General features: G+C 44.4%; 1 protein-coding gene across 1 annotated transcript in view; it reads right to left on the bottom strand.

Moving 5' to 3' along the window:
* The window catches only part of LOC142317132 (uncharacterized), a 566,806-nt gene that overhangs the window by 370,400 nt on the left and 173,090 nt on the right, over positions 1 to 23,316 (bottom strand). Inside the window, exon 12 of the mRNA XM_075353156.1 lies at positions 4,150 to 4,396. Coding sequence (XP_075209271.1) covers positions 4,150 to 4,396 — 247 coding nt within the window. The remainder of the gene's footprint in view (positions 1 to 4,149; positions 4,397 to 23,316) is intronic.

Here is a 23,316-nt window from a genome sequence, read left to right on the forward strand (position 1 = left end):
GATACACCTCTGATAAGGGGAGTGAAATATAAGAGCCATCAGGCCCCGGTATGGGAAGGGTTAAGTCCGCTGCCGTTTACCTATGCCCGGGTCTTGAGCTCCGGTTGATCCCAGGCCAGAGGCAGAGCAGCTGCATGCTTTATTTACAATCCCTTTGGCAGACTTACAACTGCCCCGAGCTATAACATAGTGTACCTAATGTTCAAACTGGCAGGTAATCTCATGTCAAACATACTTCTTTGATTTAAAGTGATCAATAGATTCTTGTAAAGTGGTAATTTCTCTGATGTTTCCACCTTGCTTTTTCGGTACAGGTGAATCACACACAAAAAATAAAAAAAATATATATATATAAAATAAAACACACTATAATACACCGACAATAAACCGCACTCTGCTAATAATTGCTTGTCTCTATATATTCACACACACTGTATGTACATGCAGGTTTTCCGGTGAACGGTGATTTCGGATCAATATCCCGTGTAATACAATTATCTGCAATGATCTGGCTGTATTGAAAAAGAATTTGCAGTAGACCTCTAGGGGTTTTCTCTAGAATCAAGTATCTGGCCGGGCTGTGAATAGGGAAGTGGAAAATGAAGGTGCTGACATTGTCTGTCTATAACATTCCCAATGACTTCATTAATATTTGACTACAGGACCGGGAGCCTTTTTGCTCAGTGCTTTTTTTCTGTTATTATTATTATTATTATTATTATTATTATTATTTATATTTTCTCTGATCTGCAATGTTAAGGTTAATTTATTATCTTGAAATGTGGACAACATGCTTGGATTTTATATATAAAAATGATAGATTATTATAAGGAATTCTCATTGAAAGCCACGGTGATCTCACATAAAAAGAGTGTCCGTTCATATAGACGAGACTGATCCCCTGTACTCCTATCTATAAGGTTAGAATCAATAGTATTTATATAGATTCCATAGAAAGTGTTTTGGCTGGAAACTGTAGAAATCGCCAGATCACCAGTGTGAGCCTTAAGAAATGGTGCACAAGGAGACGGCCGAGAAGGGATTGCTGTCATGTGACAGGCGCGGAGACGGCTGACGGTGCGCGGCAGATCTCATTGTGGGATCCAAGGTATGACAGGCAGGGAGAGATATTTACCTTGAATTAATACCTCCTTGTGATGACAAAGAAATGCACTTGGCAGATAGAAGCACACGCAGCCCGCGATTCTTATGGAGCAAAGCATCACATAATGAGCTTTGTGGGTTTTCTTCACACAATTGATGAAACACAAAAAAAAAAGTGTACAAATTAAAAAGATAAAAGTTCTCTAATTGTTCCTTTCTCTCATGTTCTGCAGAAAGGAGAAAGTCATTAAGACTTTAATCATCCAGATGTGTGAGAAATATCAATACCACTTGTCTATCCGCCGCCGTAGATGTGTCTTGTGTGCAAATCTACAGCGCAAAATTGGACTTTTCTTCAATTCTTCTAATCACTTATTAAATTAAAAAAAAAAGTGCCTTCATCTCTTAGAAAGAAAATCATTGTTGGGACCTTTGTTAGATCTGCTGCAATGCCGGTTATCGTTACGCATCGCGATTGTAGATAGGTGCGAAAAGCAAACCGGAAATATAAGAAGGAAATGATCGGCCATTTGTATTGAAACGGTGACATGGTGCAAAGAGTTACTGTAGAGGCTTGTAAAAAAAAAACACTGCACTACACATTAGTTATAATAGAAGCATCTACATATTTATATCCCTGCACATATAGCACTTTTTACTTAAGAACATCAAGGGATTTTAACTGGACTCCACAGAAATATCAATAAGGCTGTGCTGCTTTTATTGAATATACTCGTACAGCAGAGAGGAATTTGTCATTTTGCCAATTCTTCAGTTCATCATTACTTAATTTTCTGCAGAAATTTCTGATAATGTCTCATTCATTTGAATGGGGCTTCCAGACATCCATGCACATGCTGCAGACGCCCCCTATTCACATGGCATGGCACAGATATTCTGAAAGAAATCTGCAGGGAGTAAATATACCCTTAAAATAAAGAAGATGTATATGTGGTATTATGAAAAACCACAGATAAAAAACACATTGTGATATCAGCTGTATCACATGACAACCTCAGTTCCACTGTATCTGTAATTATACAGTCATGATTGTGTGTATATGTTCATATGTATGTGTATTTATGTGTGTGTACATGTATATGCATGGGTGGCTGAATATATGTGTGTGCATATATGTGTGTGTATGTATATGTATGTAACCGTGTGTGTGTATATGCATGGGTGGGAGAATGTGTGTGTGCATATTTGTGTGTATGTATTTATATGTATTTGTGTGTGTGCATATATATGTGTATATGCATGGGTGGGTGTATATGTGTGTGCATATGTGTTTGTATATGTGTATGTATGTAAATGTGTGTATATCTGTGTGAGTGTACACGTGTATGCATGCGTATATATATATAGCGAGAGAGAGATATGTGGTATGTATGCATATGTGTGTATGTATATGAGGTTATGTGTATATGTGGGTATATATACATTTGTATGCATAGGTGTGTGTGTGTGCTTATATGCATATTTCTGTATGTATATGTGTGGAAGTATAAGTGTGTACATATATATATATGTGTGTGTGTGTGTATGTATGTATAGGTTTGTGTATATATGGGCAGACATGTGTGTATGTGTATATATATATATATATATATATATATAGGTATATATACACATGTAGACACAGATGTTGAAGGGAGTGTGTGTATGTATGTATGTATATGTGGGTATACATATGTGTATATGTCTGTGTGTGTATATATGTGGGTTTATATTTGTGCATGTATATACATATATGTATATGTGTCTTTGTATAATATATACTGTATATGTGTGTATGTGTGTGTGTTTCCCTGTTGTTCACGTCTAGACACAGATGATGGAGGGAGTGTGTGTATGCATGTATATGTGTATGTATATGTGGGTATACATCTGTGTATGTGTGTGTATATATGTGGGTATATATTTGTGTATGTATATGCATGTATGTATATGTGTCTTTGTATAATATATACTGTATATGTGTGTATGTGTGTGTGTTTCCCTGTTGTTCACGTCTAGACACAGATGATGGAGGGAGTGTGTGTATGTATGTATGTATATGTGTATGTATATGTGGGTGTACATTTGTGTATGTGTGTATATATATGTGGGTCTATATTTGTGTATGTATATGTGTCTTTGTATAATCTATACTGTATATGTGTGTCACGTCTAGACACAGATGATGGAGGGAGTGTGTGCACATGTGCTTCTTATGCAGCATTAGTCAATAGCGGCTGCTAATAGCGGACTCCTTCTCTCCCCTCGGCCGGCCATGCTCATATATAATGGGAATCACACTTGAGCGACAGCCAGGGCACTGAAATCTGCTAACTCCCACTTTATGATAAAACAAAGGAAGATCAATCTCTGAGGAGCCTGCATGTGTTTTTCCACTTTCTTCTTCAGAACCAAACTATTTTGATTTTGTTCAATTGTTTTAGTCACTTCTGGCAACCGGTAAAATAATGATGATAAACAGTTATGAATGCGGCAAAAAATAAATAAATAGAAACCATGAATCACTCCATAATGGGATCTTTGTGTTGAACATTTGTCCAGTGATCTCACGTCTAAAACCACAAGACCGAGCAAAAACATATATATTATTATATATTCGATATAATAAAATGAATAAATGAGAAAAAAACAAAACATAAAAACGCCACGTACTGGAATACACAAGGCTGCTTTGAAAAAGAAAAGTAACTACTTCACGGCTTAAACATGTAAAGTATTTCCAAATTAATAATTTACAGAAAATCACCAAATCCCCCCCAAAAGTGAAATGATTCACGCTTGAGACCTTATTTTTATGTAAATGTAACATCTGGGCGCGACGGCACAATACAGAAGACGCTGATAAGGGAAAAAAGGATTGTGTCCAGGAGGCATTTGAGGTCGTCAGCGCTGGGATATGAAGTGTGCACATGTGAACACGCTGCGCCCCGAACATGTGAGCACTTGGCATGGAAGGTGTAAGCTTTATTGGACGTGACCTTGCACATAGACACTGGCGATTACCGTGCCCTTCAGCAATGTTACCTGTCTCCCTGTACAGCTTATGCACATCTTGTAGCTCCACACCGAGCTCCTTTATCTCGGCTCTGAGTACACTGCTTTCCTTCTCCTTTTGATTCATTTTTTTCTCTGCGTCCTGGATTCTCTCTTCCAGTTTCTTGACCACGCTGTCAAGGTGCTCTGCCTCCGCCGCCTTCTCTTTGATACCTTTTCTTGCCTGCAGGAGATCGGCTTCCGATTTGTGCAGAAGGTCATCTCTTTTGCTTATTGCCTGTGAAGATAAAACATACAAAAAAATGAAACTGCCGCTAGTAACAGTGAAAACACTATATACAAGCTAGTACATGTGTGTCTGAAAAAATGGAAAAATGCTCTCATATATAGAACATATCCGAAAATACAGTCACACTACACAAATGGAGATTGGTAATAGCGGCATCTACATAATTGTAAAAGGGACAGAACAAACTAAGTGATTTGTGCTGACCTGAATAAGAGACATATCACTGTACGCTGCTAGAGTACAATATATATATATATATATATATATATATATATATATATAATACCAATACACTGAGATACATAATGTACTGGTGTATATTTTCATTTTAGACAGTAGCTGGAAAGTGATGCATGAGGCTGAAGGCCACACACAAGGAGCATATAAATCTGTATGCAGATAACACCCTGGTTGGGGTGGATATGGCTCATATAACTGAGCACACACGGTCTTCTAATACTCTACTATATTTTCAGCTACAAATCTTTCTCCTGGGGATGTAGGAGGGGGGCGGTTGCTTATTTATTTGTCCATGTGTACTCTCGGGTGCTCCAGTGGATGCAGTAAGTCCACTATTCTTTATGGCAGCATGCCAGACTGAAGGGACGTACCGAAGCAAAATAAAAAAAAAAATACTCACTTACTATGCAGCCAGTCACTAGAATAGTAAAAGTAATACTAATAATAAATAAAAATAATAGTCTGCTTCTTCCCTAGACACAGTTTCACCTTTGTGTATGTTACTGAAGTGCAGCTCCATTCGTTAGGACTAGAGATGAGTGAACCCGACCTGTAAAGTTCGGGGTTTGTGCCGAACACTGGGTGTCTGGGACTCAAACCTTAAGGCTATGTGTCCACGGGAGAATGTAGCTGCGGATTTTTCTGCATCAAAATCCGCAGCTTTCCCGCAAAATCCGCACCTTTTCAAAGGTGCGGATTTGCCGCGGATTTACCACGTAATTGCAGTGGATTTGATGCGGATTTTGGTGCGGATTTTTTTTTTTTTCCCAATTTTAAAGCCAAAATCCGGATGAAAATCCGCAACAATAATTGACATGTTGCAGATTTTTCCGGACCAAAATCCGCACGAAATCCGCTGCGGAAAAATCCGCAGCGTGGGCACAGCATTTCCAAAATGCCATAGAAATGGCTGGGAAGTACCTGTGCTGCAGATTTTCGGGAAATCCGTGGCGTTTCCGCGAGAAATCCGCGGCAAAATCCGCGCATTTTCCGCAGCGTGGGCACATAGCCTTAGACTATGTGCGCACTTTGCGTTTCCACCTGTGTTTCAGCTGCTTTTTAGGTCCGTTTTGAACTGCAGCGTTTTCATGCCAAAAGGCATGCGTTTTGATTTTCCAGCAAAGTCTATGGAAAATGGGGATTTCTAGTCCGCACTTTGCGTTTCCAAACGCAGCGTTTAATTTGCATATTTTGTGGCAAAAACCATGCGTTCAAAGAAGCAGCATGTCAGTTGTTTTTGCCATTTGGGTTGCGTTTTGCTAACATTGAAGTCAATGAGAAGTAGCAAAAAGCAAAAAATATCAAAATTCCAGCGTTTTACATGCTTTTTAGCTGCAGAAACAAGGCATTTTGGATTACATAAACACATGCTTTTCTGACTTCAAAATAATGGAATAATATGTGCCTTTACACACACACATAGTCCGACAATTAAATTAAAGAAAAATATAAATTTAATGCTATTTTACCGCGAAATAGTAAAAAAAACGCTATAATTCCATGAAATATAACTATTTTCTTTATCATTTCAATAATTATATGTGTTCCTTTTTTTTCCCCTTTTTTCATTGTTTGACTATTTAAACTTTATTTAGCAGTGTCTTTATGTTCAAAACGCAATGGAAAAGCATGTAAAAAGCGCAAAAAACGCGGCTAAAACGCATGCGTTTTTAGCGCTACTTTGTGGACAAAAGCAACTTTGGCAAAATCAATTACTGCCAGAGGGTGCATTTTGAACTGCAAGTAGGACGACGCAAAGTGCGGACACAGCCTAAGGCCTGCGCCACACATCCGTGCCTCCGGCACGTGTTTGTCATTTTTTACACGTACCGGCGGCACGGAGACATGTACAGCAATGCTACCCTATGGTAGCAGGCACACACACGTAAAACCACACGGAACGTGTGTCCGTGTGCGTTTGTACGTGTGTGCGATTTTCAAAGCGCTGACATGTCAGTGTTTTCTCCGGCAGCACGGGTGTTACACGGCCCGCACCCGTACCACACGGGTGTAGTGTGGATGCGGTCCCGTGTGACACGCGCCGGAGTAAACACACATGTCAGGGAAAAAAATAAAAAACATTAACTCACCTTCTCCAGCCCTCCTGTCTCTGCCGCTGCTGCCTCTTGCTGCCGACCGCCGCTCATTATTCTCATTGAATATTCACTTCACTGCCTGGCAGCAGCAGCAGCGGGGAGACGGGAGGGCTGGAGACCGAGGATCAGCACCACGGACAGCAGCGCGGACAGCAGGAAGGACCAGGTGAGTATAATAATTACCGGTTCTACGTGTGCTATCGCGGATAGCACACGTAGAACACACGTGTCACGCACGTACCAGAGACACGTACTTACCTGCACGCAACACGCAGGGGAAATACGTGTCTCTCGGCACGTGCGTGAAATTCACGTGAGTGTGGCAGAGGCCTAACACTGTCTTCTAAAAAGGTCCGTGCCCGACTCGGGTGCTGTTCTTATGCTACCCTGTTTCCCCGAAAATAAGACACTGTCTTATATTTTTTTTTGCCCTGAAAAAAGCACTATGTCTTAATTTCAGGGGGTGTCTTATTCTCGAGGAGACATGGTTGGGGGTAAGTTTACCCCCCACAAAAAGCAGACCCCCCCTTCTCAGGATCGTCATACTTACCAGCCCAGGGCGTCTGTATGGCTCCCAGATCCTCCTGTGATCTCCCATCAGGTACGCTGCACGCCTCCCCTGTGTCTGGCCGACATCAGAACACACACACACACACACACTTCTCCCTGTGATCTCCCTGCAGCTGTGCTCCCCTGCGTCTGGCTGACAGATCTCACACACACACACACACACACATCAGATCACACTCACTCACTCACTCACAAACACACACCCACCCCACTTCTTCCCACCCACCCCACGATCCCAGCAGCTGTGCTGCACGCCGTGCTCCTCTGCCTCCTGCCGACACTCACAGATCCGATCGCTTACGTTCACACACAGTCACACATCAGACAGTATACACGCACACATCTGATCACATACACTCACACACACACCCCACTTCTCCCTGTGCCCTCCGGTGGGCGGTCCCAGCAGCTGTGCTGCACGCCGTGTTCCTCTGCCTTCTGCCGACACTCACACACACACACACACTCACACATCAGAACACACTCACACATCAGACAGCATACACGCACACATCCGATCGCATACGCACACACACACTGACGATATCGCACATATGCACTCACAACATCCGGAGATACCACATGCTTCCGGCCATGTGATCCTTGGCAGATCCTGGAAGGTCACTGCACGCACAGTATCGCCGCCGAGAAGCAAGCGATATCGCCAGATGTTGTGAGTGTGTGGATGCGATATGATGTGTGTGTGTGAGGTGTGTGTGAGGTGTGTGTGAGAGTGAGTGAGTGTGATCTGATGTGTGTGTGTGTGTGTGTGTGTTCCGCCGCTGCAGGACCTTGATGCGCTCACCTGCTCCCGATCGGCTTCTGGTGAGTATGATCGGGGGTCTTCTTTCTTCTGTCTTCTCTCTAATGGGGGTGCCCGCTGCCTATAATGAAGTGTCCTGAAGTGTCTTTAACTCTTTCACCGCTGCATGACACTTCAATATTGACCGCAGCTATGTCTTATTTTCAGGGGATGTCTTATATTAAAGCTTCCCTGAAAACTCCTAGGATGTCTTATTTTCGGGGGATGTCTTATTTTCGGGGAAACACGGTATAAAACCTATTATAGCCACTCTATTGAACATCAGGGTGCTTGGGTACGCTCGGTGCTCGGCCCAATTTCTGAATGGCTCTCATTGGGGGTAAAAACATTTTCAGATGTTGTGTATAAAAAAAAAACACCCTGTCTCCCTGCAGAGAACCGAACTGCCCACTCATTGACTTCCATTATATTCGTTACTCAAGTCAAGCCCATTAGTTCGGGTCCCATGGACTTATATGGGGGTCGGGGTCCGAAACAAATTCAGGTTAAGTCTGGGTCTTGAAATGAAGTTTCAACTAAAGTGTGGCCAAACCCACCAAACCTGAACATCCTGAGTCCTCATCTCTAGTTAGGGCTCATTCTGATGTCGTTTTTTTCATGTACATGCTCTATCCATGGTTTTCACAGATATACTTATTAGGCCACATGCACAGGTTGAGTATTAGGTGAGGGGTATAATCAGCTCACCTATCCAGAGAGTGGAAGGGATCCCAATCAGTGTTGAGCGAGTACTATTCATACTCGCTATGCTGTTAGTCTGTACTACTGCTGTCACATCGTAATCGCTGCAGCCAATCAGTGAGCTCGATGCTTCTGCTTGTGTGGATGGTACGAGTCGCTAAGAGCTGTCCTCGGTAATTGGCTACCATACTATAGAAATGATGACGGTAGTGTTGAGCAAGTAGTTGTACTCACTATGCTATATTACCGAGTACTGTCCACTACTCGCATATTCATTATGAATAGCGTGCGGAGTGTAAGTCAATGGGTAAATACTCGCTAAGTAGCAAGTAACACAAAAGCCGTAATATGTGCTACTCGCAGAAAAAGTATGGCTTTGGGTTACTCGCTACTTAGCGAATATTTCCCGTTGACTTACATTGCGGCCGCTACTTGTTATAAATATGTGAGTAGCGGACAGTACTCGCTAATGTACCACCCTGAGAGGGGCCCGGCCGCTTCTCCGCATCTCGGGCCGAGCCGCTCGAGGTCCGGGCTCGGGTTGTCAGTGGCACGAGCGCCTCCGGACCGGGGGCCACGTCGCTCTGTTAATGGGAGGCAGTGGGGGTGGTGGTGGTGTGGGATGACGCGCACAGCCGGAAGGGGCCACGTTGTCGTCCTACGGGTTGTGATGCCACCCACGGGTCGTGGTGACGGGATGCACTACCGCTGCGGCTGGACTGAAGGGGGCTCATCTGGGATCGGTGTTGTGGCCGCAGCCTAGATGTTAGCCCCTCCGTAGGTAGAGGCGGTGTGTCCCGGGGCCCCGGTGGGGGACTGGGCGACGGTGTTGTTGTCGGGGTGCAGGGTGCCGTGCTGCGGTGCAGTGTCGTGCCCGGATGGCACTGGTGTACTCACGATTAATTCACACTCAGAGTCACTGGTAAACCAAAGTTCGGGTATGGTCGGGTCCCGCAGCCGGCTGCTTGTGTCCCCTTGTGAGGTTGATGGTGGCCCCTTTCCCTTGCACCTCTTGTTGTGGTTTTTCGGCTCCCCTGCCTGGACAGTGGTAGCCCGCTCCCCGGCGTTGAGCTGCCGGAGGAGCCCTCGGTTGCCCGCAGGCGCTGGCCCGTCAGATGTTTGGCCCTTGGCTGTGGTTCTCACCCGGTATCGGTGGGCTTTTGCCTTCTTTCGGGACTTTGGGTGAGGATGAACCCGTGAGGTCCAGCCAGCAATCAGTCAATTTGCCTATACTCAGTGGCATCTAAGCTAGGACGGGGTCTGAGTACCCGGTTTCTGGTGCTCCGGTAAACGGTTGACTCCCCGGTTCAGGGCCGGCGGGCTCCAACCCTGGCCCGGCCCCTACGGTTCCGCCGGTTGCTGTACTGGTACTCCTGCAGGCGGCCACCACCGTCTGCCTGCCTGACGGTTCAAGGGTCCCAGGCTCCTACCCGGGTCCCTGACAGCTCTACAACTCCACTCCTCTCACTGTCACTCTCGTTGACTAAACTGTTTGTATTTCCTGCCTCAGGACAGTAGTCTCCTCGGTGGGCGTGCCTTTCCGCCTGACTCAGCCCACCTGGTGTGCCCTACTGGCCCTGAGGGAGGCATCAGGTCTCTATTTCGGGTGCCGGGTGTGTCCTCACAAGGGATGGGAATGTGTGTGTAATGTGGTAGGTATTGTTACCTGTGACCCCTGGGGTCCAGGGCGTCACACTAACAGAAAAGCGAGTACAAATATTTAATTACTCGCTCAACGCTAATCCCAATTCCACCACAGAAGCAATCCAAAAAAATAGTAGTTGATCCAGCACTTCTATAAAACGTAAAACTTTTATTTTTATCCAGCTAAAAACATCACAAAAATTGTCATAACCACCAGAGAGACGGCGTCAGAGAAAAGTGCATTCAAGGATGACTCAATTTTTTGTTGAGTTTTTTACCTCAGTATTTGTAGCCAAAACCAGGAATGGAACAATCAGAGGAAAAGTATAATAGACACACGGGCACCACTCCGGCATTTATCACCCACTCCTGGTTTTGGCTACAAATACTGAGGTAAAAACTTCATCAAATACTGAACATGTGAACAAGGCCGTTGATTTTGGGGGGTTTTAGGTGTGGTCTGCAAAAAAAAATGGAATAAAAGAAAAGTCTACGTTTCATCAAAGTCGTGGTTCACTACATTTGCCAATGCAAGTCTATGGACTTGTGAAATCATAGGCAGCACACAGATGCCATCCCATTTTTAACAGTGCAATGGGCAAGATTATGTTTATACAAAAATATCACTGATAAAACAAATATGGTGAAAACACTTATAATGGCCACGTAAAGCACATCATCCTCCTATTGATTTCAATGGGAGGTGGATGACTAGTACCCGGCCGTGGCCACTATCAGTTGAGAGGACAGCTCCGAAACTGAGAATTTTCGTCCGTCTGCTACCGCCACTGGCAGTAGCTGATTAGTGGAGGGCCGGGTGTTGAACGATCAGACACTGATGGCCTATTCTTCTAAGGATAGGACATCAATGTTAAAATGGTGAACAACCCCTTTAGCGCAATATCACACTTTCATTCGTGGCCCCAGATGATTGTGGCTATCATCTGTATGCAACCGCCGCACCATGGAATCCCAGCCTTTAATGGAGATGAACTCTGAGAAAAGAAGAAAGCATTATATACCTATTGGCCTGTCAGAATGTTTCATAAAAAAAGATTAGTCAGAAGTTTACAATTTAAAGGGAACCTGTCAGCAGAAATGTCCCCTAAAACCTAACAGATTCCCCCTCTGCAGCTCCTGGGCTGCATTCTATAAAGGTCCCTGTTATGATTGTGCCCACTTTCTGACCGAAAAAAAGTGTTTATAAAGTTGTACCTTTTTGGCTTCTGATTCTGTAAATCCGTCACGGGGGCGGGCTGCCTGATGGCCGTTATTCTGCCCCCTGGTCCTGTATGCCGCCCCCATCGCTGATTTCAATACTTCTGGACGCCGCCCACTGCTCCAGCCATCCCCGCGCATGCCCAGTGCCCATCTCTCGGGGATGAGCACTGTGCCCAGCGTCACCGCTGGTGACGTGCACGCAGGGTTAAGATTATGGGCGGTGCTGTGATGTTTATTCCTAAGCAACCGCCCATAATCGCGGGACCGCGCTTTCCCCCCTCGGCCTGCTTCTTTCTGCGCAAGCGCGCTGCTGCTGACCTCACTTCGCCTCCTTCCCATCTTGCCCCGAGGCAGGAAATAGATGGGAAGAGCGCGGAGCAGTGACTACACCGAAAGCGCGGTCCCTCGATTATGGGCGGTTGCTTAGGAATAAACATCACAGCACCGCCCATAATCTTAACCCTGCGTGCACGTGACGCTGGTCACAGTGCTCATCCCCGAGAGATGGGCACTGGGCATGCGCGGGGATGGCTGGAGCAGTGGGCGGCGTCCAGAAGTATTGAAATCAGCGATGGGGGCGGCATACAGGACCAGGGGGCAGAATAACGGCCATCAGGCAGCCCGCCCCCGTGACGGATTTACAGAATCAGAAGCCAAAAAGGTACAACTTTATAAACACTTTTTTTCGGTCAGAAAGTGGGCACAATCATAACAGGGACCTTTATAGAATGCAGCCCAGGAGCTGCAGAGGGGGAATCTGTTAGGTTTTAGGGGACATTTCTGCTGACAGGTTCCCTTTAAAATAAGAGAGGAGCCAGCACTATCTGAGAGTGGCATGCACGAAATAAAAGGGTAAATTCACAGATATATTCCAACTGTACTAAAATAAAAAAATGAGATTTTTAGAAAACAATTGATCAATAATTTGAGCCACCCCTGCCACGTCACGGCAAATCTCAATAGGGGGGTCCTATTCTATATTTTAAATTTCATTGTGTCATGCGGCCTCCTAGATACATTAAAAGCAGAACTATATTAGAGCAACATATACCTGTGACCTTTATATAACTGCTTCCATGTCGTAAAAGAGGCAACAGCGGATAGAGGCAGCCCAGGTCCCAGCATGTGCAGGAGACGCAACACATACCGGGACAATGTCAGAACTGACCTTCCCAGTGCCCGACCAGCAACTAATAATAAAGGCGGATCAGACCTAAGTAAATGGTGCTTAATTAACAAAGCCTGTGGAGAAGGGCGAGGTGGCTGTGTGTGAACAGCCACCAACCGTTGGAATATTTGCAAACCAACACCAGGAGTGCATGACATGGTGGTGGTCAGCCACCGGACCATTGTAGCATAACTACACATATTTTTGAAACAAGAGAGGGGAGCCAGCACTATCTGAGAGTGGCATGCACCAAATAAAAGAGTAAATTCAAAGTTTACAATTTAAACTGCTCAGGACTAATTTGGGGTGAGAGTTGATTTGCCATGTCACCTTCAACAAACTGAGAACTTGCATATATGTCTACTGTCACAGGTTACCAGGAGCTCTGCTGATACATGAAGACAAGTGAAGACAGCGGCATCTTGGAAACACACAAATAGAACATCCAGCATGTATTACAAGCAGAGACAATCCCACAAGAGAAAAATCTGAAACTTGGTTCAGGCTGCAAACTGCATATCAGGGGGTCTAAAAATTAATGAAGGTATGAAAATTGCAGACAGAAACTTAGTGGTTAGTAAATAAAATTCTAATACTAACGTGCATAAAAATTATTTTTTCCATGTCAAATTTGTCCATAGCCTTTAAGGCCTCTGCCACACTCACGTGAATTTCACGCACGTGCCGAGAGACACGTATTTCCCCTGCGTGTTGCGTGCAGGTAAGTACGTGTCTCTGGTACGTGCGTGACACGTGTGTTCTACGTGTGCTATCCGCGATAGCACACGTAGAACCGGTAATTATTATACTCACCTGGTCCTTCCTGATGTCCGCGCTGCTGTCCGTGGTGCTGATCCTCGGTCTCCAGCCCTCCCGTCTCCCCGCTGCTGCTGCTGCCAGGCAGTGAAGTGAATATTCAATGAGAATAATGAGCGGCGGTCGGCAGCAAGAGGCAGCAGCGGCAGAGACAGGAGGGCTGGAGAAGGTGAGTTAATGTTTTTTATTTTTTTCCCTGACATGTGTGTTTACTCCGGCGCGTGTCACACGGGACCGCATCCACACTACACCCGTGTGGTACGGGTGCGGGCCGTGTAACACCCGTGCTGCCGGAGAAAACACTGACATGTCAGCGCTTTGAAAATCGCACACACGTACAAACGCACACGGACACACGTTCCGTGTGGTTTTACGTGTGTGTGCCTGCTACCATAGGGTAGCATTGCTGTACATGTCTCCGTGCCGCCGGTACGTGTAAAAAATGACAAACACGTGCCGGAGGCACGGATGTGTGGCGCAGGCCTCAAGGGTTTTTTACTATCAGAAACTATCCTCCCAAATTACTGCATATTTGTAAAACAACAAGCACAGCTCGTGCTCACTCTCCCTGGGCACAGGCACAGCTCACTTCCAAAGCTCCGGTCCCTGATTATTGGCTGGACTGGTCACAACTTCAGTACATTATCACTGTTACCTCCAAGTGTTAAGAGAATGAATACCAAATTGTGTCGCCACAAGGAGATATACACAAATAAACAAAGAAAATTAATAAATAATGAATAAGTAATCTCCAAAATGGAGTCAGGCTACTACGCCAGAACAAAACCAATAGAGAAGGTAGCCAAGGACAATACAATAATAAAATATCAAATTTTTATTAAAGATAATGGTAAAAACAGTACATGCAAGGGTGAGTAATGAACAAAGTGCCGAGGCACCACAAGACTCAGCAAATGGGTTTGCAAACAGAAAATCAATAGATTACATAGGGATAAAGGTATATATTACATTCTAAATATCTGTCCCCATCATGGGTATAGCAGTCATTTAGATGAATTTGATCTACAGGCAGATCATATGATATAATTAACTGTTTGCATATCACTAAAAGGCATAAACACAGGCAGAAAAAACCAAGGAGAAATACCAAGGAAATCCCATCATAGGGGTAGATTACCTGTCGCCATTAGCCACTGCTGAGCCACACCAACACGTGTTTCGGCCGTAGCTTTCGTCAGGCTACGGCCGAAACACGTGTTGGTGTGGCTCAGCAGTGGCTAATGGCGACAGGTAATCTACCCCTATGATGGGATTTCCTTGGTATTTCTCCTTGTTTTTTTCTGCCTGTGTTTATGCCTTTTAGTGATATGCGAACAATTAATTATATCATATGATCTGCCCGTAGATCACATTCATCTAAATGACTGCTATACCCATGATGGGGACAGATATTTAGAATGTAATATATACCTTTATCCCTATGTAATCTATTGATTTTCTGTTTGCAAACCCATTTGCTGAGTCTTGTGGTGCTTCGGCACATTGTTCATTTCTCACCCTTACATGTACTGTTTTTACCATTATCTTTAATAAAAATTTGATATTTTATTATTGTATTGTCCTTGGCTACCTTCTCTATTGGTTTTGTTCTCCAAGTGTTAAGGCCCAGTCACACTAAACAACTTACCAGCGATCCCAACAACGAAACAACCTGATAGGGATCGCTGGTAAGTTGCTAGGAGGTTGCTGGTGAGATGTCACACTAAGCGACGCTCCAGTGATCCCACCAACAACCTGACCTGGCAGGGATCGCTGGAGCGTCGCTACACGTGGAAGCATGCTGCGCTTGGTAACTAAGGTAAATATCGGGTAACCAACCCGATATTTACCTTGGTTACCAGCGCACACAGCTTAGCGCTGGCTCCCTGCACACCTAGCCACAGTACACATCGGGTTAATTACCCGATGTGTACTCCAGCTACGTGTGGAGGCAGCAGGGAGACGGCTTCTGTGGATGCTAGTAACCACGGTAAACATCGGGTAACCAAGAAGCCCTTCCCATGGTTACCCGATATTTACCTTCGTTACCAGCATCCGCCACTCTCACGCTGCCAGTGCCGGCTCCCTGTTCCCTGCACTCCTAGCCACAGTACACATCGGGTTAATTACCCGATGTGTACTCCAGCTACGTGTGCAGGGAGCAGGGAACCGGCGATGTTGCTAGCGATGTTGCTTAGTGTGACGGTACCTTTAGCGGTGCTGCTGTTTTACATTTCCAAGTATGCTATTGTTCGGCAAGATATTTTTGATAGTGTCACCCCAAACCGGTTGTATAAAGTAAACACACAATGCCTGATTCATTATTTGCAATTTTTTTAAGTCACTTTTCTTTTTTTGTCTTGTGGTATTTGGTTTTGCACCAAATTGTTCAAAATGATGCATTTGGTTCATACAATTGGCACCAAACAAAAAAAATGTTTTTTATTCTTGTCTTAAACTTGTTTTGCTATTTTTTTTATAACGTTGCATAATCCTTGAAAATGTCCCATTAGGGATATGTGCGCACTTTGCGTTCTATTCCACAGCGTTTAAGTCACTGCTGAAACGCTGCGTTTTAAAAGCATCGTGCATGCAGAATTCATGCGTTCTGGATGCTTGCTCTGCCATAGGCCCCCTTCACACGTCCGTGATACACGTGCGTGTTTGGTCCGTTTCCGTATATACCGGAGACACGGCCAAACGTGCACCAATGTTAATCTCTGATTGTGGTCACACGTCCGTTATTTCATTATGTCCGTGTGTGCGTGTCCGTGATCCGTATGTGTTTGCGTTTGGCACGGATGCATGTCCGTTATCTGCACGGAGCACGCACACGTGGACACAATGAAAGTCTATGGGTATGTGCACACACGTTAGTAAACACGTATGCATCTACCTATAGTCCGTGTCCGTTTAGTGTTTTTATTTCTAGTGATGTCGGCTATTCTTTCTATTTCTGTGTATGTCCGTCAATCTCCCTGAGTCCGTCGGTCAGTCTCTCTGTCGGTCTCTCTGTCTGTCTGTCCCTCTCTCACAGTCTGTCGGTCAGTTTCCCCCCGTTCTCTCATACTTACCGTTCCCCGATCTCCGGCGCAGCGCTGCACGGCATTCACACTGCTGCGGCGGCTTTTACTATTTTGAAAAAGCCGGCCGCCCATTAAACAATCTCCTATTCCCTGCTTTCCCCGCCCACCGGTGCCTATGATTGGTTACAGTGAGACACGCCCCCACGCTGAGTGACAGGTGTCACACTGCACCCAATCACAGCAGCCGGTGGGCGTGTCTATACTGTGCAGTAAAATAAATAAATAAATAATTAAAAAAAAACGGCGTGCGGTTCCCCCCAATTTTAATGCCAGCCAGATAAAGCCATACGGCTGAAGGCTGGTATTCTCAGGATGGGGAGCTCCACGTTATGGGGAGCCCCCCAGCCTAACAATATCAGCCAGCAGCCGCCCAGAATTGCCGCATACATTATATGCGACAGTTCTGGGGCTGTACCCGGCTCTTCCCGATTTGCCCTGGTGCTTTGGCAAATCGGGGTAATAAGGAGTTATTGGCAGCCCATAGCTGCCAATAAGTCCTAGATTAATCATGTCAGGCGTCTATGAGACACCCTCCATGATTAATCTGTAAATTACAGTAAATAAACACACACACCCGAACAATCCTTTATTAGAAATAAAAACACACACACATTCCCTGGTTCACCACTTTAATCAGCCCCGAAAAAGCCCTCCATGTCCGGCGTCATCCAGGATGTCACTGACAGCGGGTAACCTCTGTGACAGCTCAGCTGATCGCACGGCTGTCTTCATTAGCTGCGTGGAGGTGACCGGAGCGGCGGTGTCTTCTGCAGCTCCTGTCACCTCCATGCAGCAGCGCTGGATGCGACGCTGGAGCATCCTGGATGACGCCTGACATGGAGGGCTTTTTCGGGGCTGATTAAAGTGGTGAACCAGGGAATGTGTGTGTGTTTTTATTTCTAATAAAGGATTTTTTCTGGTGTATGTGTGTTTATTTACTGTAACTTACAGATTAATCATGGAGGGTGTCTCATAGACGCCTGACATGATTAATCTAGGACTTATTGGCAGCTATGGGCTGCCAATAACTCCTTATTACCCCGATTTGCTAAAGCACCAGGGCAAATCGGGAAGAGCCGGGTACAGCCCCAGAACTGTCGCATATAATGTATGCGGCAATTCTGGGCGGCTGCTGGCTGATATTGTTAGGCTGGGGGGCTCCCCATAACGTGGAGCTCCCCATCCTGAGAATACGAGCCTTCAGCCGTATGGCTTTATCTGGCTGGCATTAAAATTGGGGGGAACCGCACGCCGTTTTTTTTTAATTATTTATTTATTTATTTTACTGCACAGTATAGACACGCCCACCGGCTGCTGTGATTGGGTGCAGTGTGACACCTGTCACTCAGCGTGGGGGCGTGTCTCACTGTAACCAATCATAGGCACCGGTGGGCGGGGAAAGCAGGGAATAGGAGATTGTTTAATGGGCGGCCGGCTTTTTCAAAATAGTAAAAGCCGCCGCAGCAGTGTGAATGCCGTGCAGCGCTGCGCCGGAGATCGGGGAACGGTAAGTATGAGAGAGGGGGGGAAACTGACCGACAGACTGTGAGAGAGGGACAGACAGACAGAGAGACCGACAGAGAGACTGACCGACGGACTCAGGGAGATTGACGGACATACACAGAAATAGAAAGAATAGCCGACATCACTAGAAATAAAAACACCAAACGGACACGGACTATAGGTAGATGCATACGTGTTTACTAACGTGTGTGCACATACCCATAGACTTTCATTGTGTCCACGTGTGCGTGCTCCGTGCAGATAACGGACATGCATCCGTGCCAAACGCAAACACATACGGATCACGGACACGCACACACGGACATAATGAAATAACGGACGTGTGACCACAATCATAGATTAACATTGGTGCACGTTTGGCCGTGTCTCCGGTATATACGGAAACGGACCAAACACGCACGTGTATCACGGACGTGTGAAGGGGGCCTTAGGGGTACTTTACACGCTGTGACATCGCTAGCGATAGCACCCACCCCTGTCGTTCGTGCGACATTTGGTGATCGCTGCCGTAGCGAACATTATCGCTACGGCAGCATCACACGCACGTACCTGGTCAGCGACGTCGCTGTGACCGCCGAACAATCCCTCCTTCAAGGGGGAGGTGCGTTCGGCGTCATAGCGACATGACTGCAGCGTCACTAAGCGGTCGCCCAATAGCAGAGGAGGGGCAGAGATGAGCGGCCGGAACATGCCGCCCACCTCTTTCCTTCATCATTGACGGTGGACGCAGGTAAGGAGATGTTCGTCATTCCTGCGGCATCACACATAGCGAACAATTATATAAAAAAAAAAAAAACACCAGAGTCCTGACTCCAGACAAGGACTAGAGTGAAATACATAAGAAAGTGACATGTGAAAAAGTCGCTTTTCATGAATTTAAAAACATTTGAATAGGCAAAGTTGTCAAGGTTAAGCACTTGAAGAAATGGCACAGATCTTCCAAAGCATGAGGTGTATATACTACAGCCATTAAAAAAAGAGCAAATTACTTTAGCAAAATGGAGAAATAACAATATTGAAATTCATCAAACTGTGGACGTAAAACACTGAAAAATCGCAAGCCCTTTTGTGCAATGCGAAGCTTCCCAAAAAAACTTCTGAAATTTGGCATTTTCACACCCCTTTTGGCCAGCTCCACTAAAATAAGTAGAGCTCGTAAGGAGACAGAGAGGGGATGTGGCAAAGCAACACCTACCCAACAAATTCATTAAAAGTAGCCATGTACATAATGCCAGAAATATTACTTCAGTCCCCAGCTGGAGTAACGTTTCCGGTGAGGTGTATGCTACTGATAAGATGCGCCAAATTCATTAAATATAATGCAACGAAATCCCAGAAAAAGAAGTGAAAGCAAAAATGTCATGGTACATATGTATAAATATATTATTTTTAAGGATATATTCAATACATGAATAAAAAAATATAGTATCAAGTATATAAAAGATGTATAAAAAGCAGGTGCCTCACTTGCGTTCCACCGCCACTATCCAGAAGACTCCTAACCTGTGAGACTATGACGTGGCATCATGCGCCATCATCAGATATGACATGCTGATCTCTGAATGGGCTGCCTACACTTATAACTTAGCAATGCTTCCTCACCCAGACACAGCCCTAGAAGAAGCAAAGCGAAACGCTTCGAGGTAAAGGGACGCGATGCCAACATCCCTATTCTTGCAGCAAGTACTAACTTCACATGAAATATAATATTTACTGCATATAATGAAAGTACCTGCTGGATTTCTATACTTATGCCACATAATATACATATCTGAAAGGAAATAGAGTATCCTGTGTTATTGATTAACAGGCAACATTTCTTGCACTTTTGTATACTTGATTTCAGTATATTTATCCATAGGCACTTAACAGCATCCCTTTTCAGTGAGGCACCTGTGTTTATATGCATTTTTTATATACTTGATAGTTACTAGATTTTCTTATTAATGCATTGAATATATCATTATGGAATTTTTGCATCCACTTCTTTTTCTGGGATTTTCCTGGATTATTTTTATGTATGTTATTTTCTAAGTGGTAACCCCAATAGCTTTGCTACATTATAAGGGACATCTTTTTACATTGTTAACGTAATTTTTACTCATTAAAAGTTTCTGGGATTCTTTCTACGGTGCCGACGAGAATTAAAGAAATACACAGTCATGTGATTTCCAAAGCTCTCCAAATAATTTTAATGATTACTGCAATTTCCCTCACTAGACTTTCCCCTGTTCAGTCCATCCTTAATGCAGCAGCCAGGGACACCTATCTGGCAAATTGTAATTCGGATGCTTCCTCTCTGTACCAATCATTGCACTGGCTGCCCATACATTATAGGATCCAATTTAAATTGCTTGTTCTCACCAATAAAGCCCTTCACAGCGCTGTACCTTACCTGTTCTCTACACTCTGCAAACAACTGTTGACTAACATCCACACTAATCTGAACCTTCCACTCCTGGCTCCAAGACTTCTCTCGAGCTGCACCGGTCCTCTGGTATTCTCTACCCAAAGAAACTAGGACGATCCTCAACTTGCACAGCTTCAGATGCTGTTTGAAAACAGATCTTTTTAGGGTGGCCCATCACCTTCTCTAATCTCAGAACATATTAATTCTCCCTCAAGCTCCACTGTACCTAATGCATTACAAAGATTGGTGGGTGACTGGTTCATGAAGCCTTTATCTATCCCCCCATATTTTGACCGTGGCTGGACCGTCGCCGTAAATAAGCACTTGAACCTACCTCACTCCATTGTAGATTGTAAGCTCTTACGAGCAGGGTTGTCTTTATTTTTATTTAACTTAATGTATCTTCTATAACTGTTACTTATATTTGTTTCTATATGAACCCCTGAATTGTAAAACGCTGCGGAATATGTTGGCGCTATAGAAATAAAGATTATTATTCTAACAATGAAAATCAGATCTTTTATAGTCCTAAGAAATATAGGCGTACCATGAATAAATTTAGGCATTCCTTACAGAATAGCAAATAGTAGAATACATAACTAAAGACACTCCCAGCATCCACCCAGCTGAGGCCCCTTTCACACATCAATTTTTTGCCGTCACTCACAATCCGACGATTTTTGGAAAAAAAACGTATCCGGCGACTGATGCCACTGGATCCATTTTTTTTTTTCATCGACTTGTATTAGTGACGGATTGCGATGGATGGCCTCACGTTTCATCCGTCGTTCGACAGATCCATCGAAAAATGTTTGTCTGTCGGATGGAGACGACGACCAAAGTAACGTTTTTTGTGTATGTAAAAAAAAAACGGACAGCAACGGATACGTCGCCGTCCTTAGTTTGGTAGAATAGAAGCAAATGTGCGCAGGAACTGTCGTAATCCGTCAAATGACAGAATCCAGCGATGGATTCCGTTTTTTTGAACTGAGCATGCTCCAATTTATTGTTTAGCCCCAAGTTAGTCGGATCCATCGAAAAACGAATCCGTCGCATCAGTTTAGCCACAATCAGCGACGGATCCGTCGAGAAAATGGATTCTGACTGATGGCAAAAAACTGATGTGTGAAAATGGCCTAAAGGCCGCTTTACATGCTGAGATATCGTTACCGATATTGCTAGCGTGTATACCCACCCCCATCGGTTGTGCGACATTGGCAAATCGCTGCCCGTGGCGCACAACATCGCTCAGACCCGTCACATTACTTACCTGCCTAGCGACGTCGCTATGACCGGCGAACCGCCTCCTTTCTAAGGGGACAGTTCGTTCGGCGTCACAGCAACGTCACTAAGCAACCGCCCAATAGAAGCAAAGGGGCGGAGATGAGCGGGACGTAACACCCGTCCACCTCCTTCCTTCAGCATTGCCGGTGGACGCAGGTAAGGTGTGTTTCCTCGTTCCTGCAGTGTCACACATAGCGATGTGTGCTGCCACAGGAACGACAAACTACATCGTACACGCAGCAACAACGATAATTGGGAATAGGGGGGCATGTCACCGATTAGCAATTTTGAACGTTTTTGCGACGATGCAAAATCGCTCATAGGTGTCACACGCAACGACATCGCTAAAGCGGCCGGATGTGCGTCACAAAATCTGTGACCACAACGAGATTGCTTGAGCGATGTCGTAGTTTTTAAAGCGGCCTTTAGCCACATCCCCTGAACAAGTCTTTGTTCCAAAAGTGAAATCCCACAGCCTAAGAACTTTTTAGCAGGTGTGAAGACATTAACTCCTTCCTTACTTTAACAATATGTATCCAAATTCATTAAAGTATCGTGTGGCTCTCATTTCAACGGGTGAATGACGCTGTGAAAATTCTGAAAGAATTGACATGAAGCTGCTTCAAATCTGCAAGGGAAAAGATAGGTTTGCAAACTCCCTTTAACAATATGATAAATAAATGAATTATATATATATATATATATATATATATATATAAAAATCTGCAAAATTGTATAACATGAGCCAAAAAACAGACAAGTGCTTTAGCACAAGTCATCAACAAGGAGATAAAGATTCGCAGCAACCACAGAATTCCAGCCCGCTTCAGTAATTACTCAAATACATTTTTTTCTACTTGCCATGTTGAATACTGAACAAGTAAAATTTCATTTTAGGAATCACTCAAAATGTTTTCTTTTTAATTCTTTTCTCCGGGCTGTAATTAGTTTAATCTGGTTTGCTTTATTGTAATATTTCATTGGCGTAGGTTTCAAATCAATTAATATTTTGTACTCATCATGACTGACTGGTATTTATTGGCTTGTTGCCACACCTTGATTCTCTATCACATTCAATCATGGCTCTTTTAATCTGAATATTTAGTACTCTTTCATGTCTTAATTACAGCAAATTGCACACAGTTGGCACCATTTCTTGAAATTAATCCCAGAGTACTTTGTTTCTGTCAAGCAGTCAAAGCCCTGGAGAATAATAGTAAATGTTATTGCAGATCTAAATTTAAACGACTGTCTATGTATTTAACACAAGCCTTTAATTATTCGTGAAATTCGTTTTTTTCGGTTCAAATGTTAAACATCCTTCATTGAAGAAGTTAAATTGCTG

This window comes from Anomaloglossus baeobatrachus, chromosome 6, assembly GCF_048569485.1.
Source record: "Anomaloglossus baeobatrachus isolate aAnoBae1 chromosome 6, aAnoBae1.hap1, whole genome shotgun sequence".
Lineage (NCBI taxonomy): Eukaryota > Metazoa > Chordata > Amphibia > Anura > Aromobatidae > Anomaloglossus > Anomaloglossus baeobatrachus.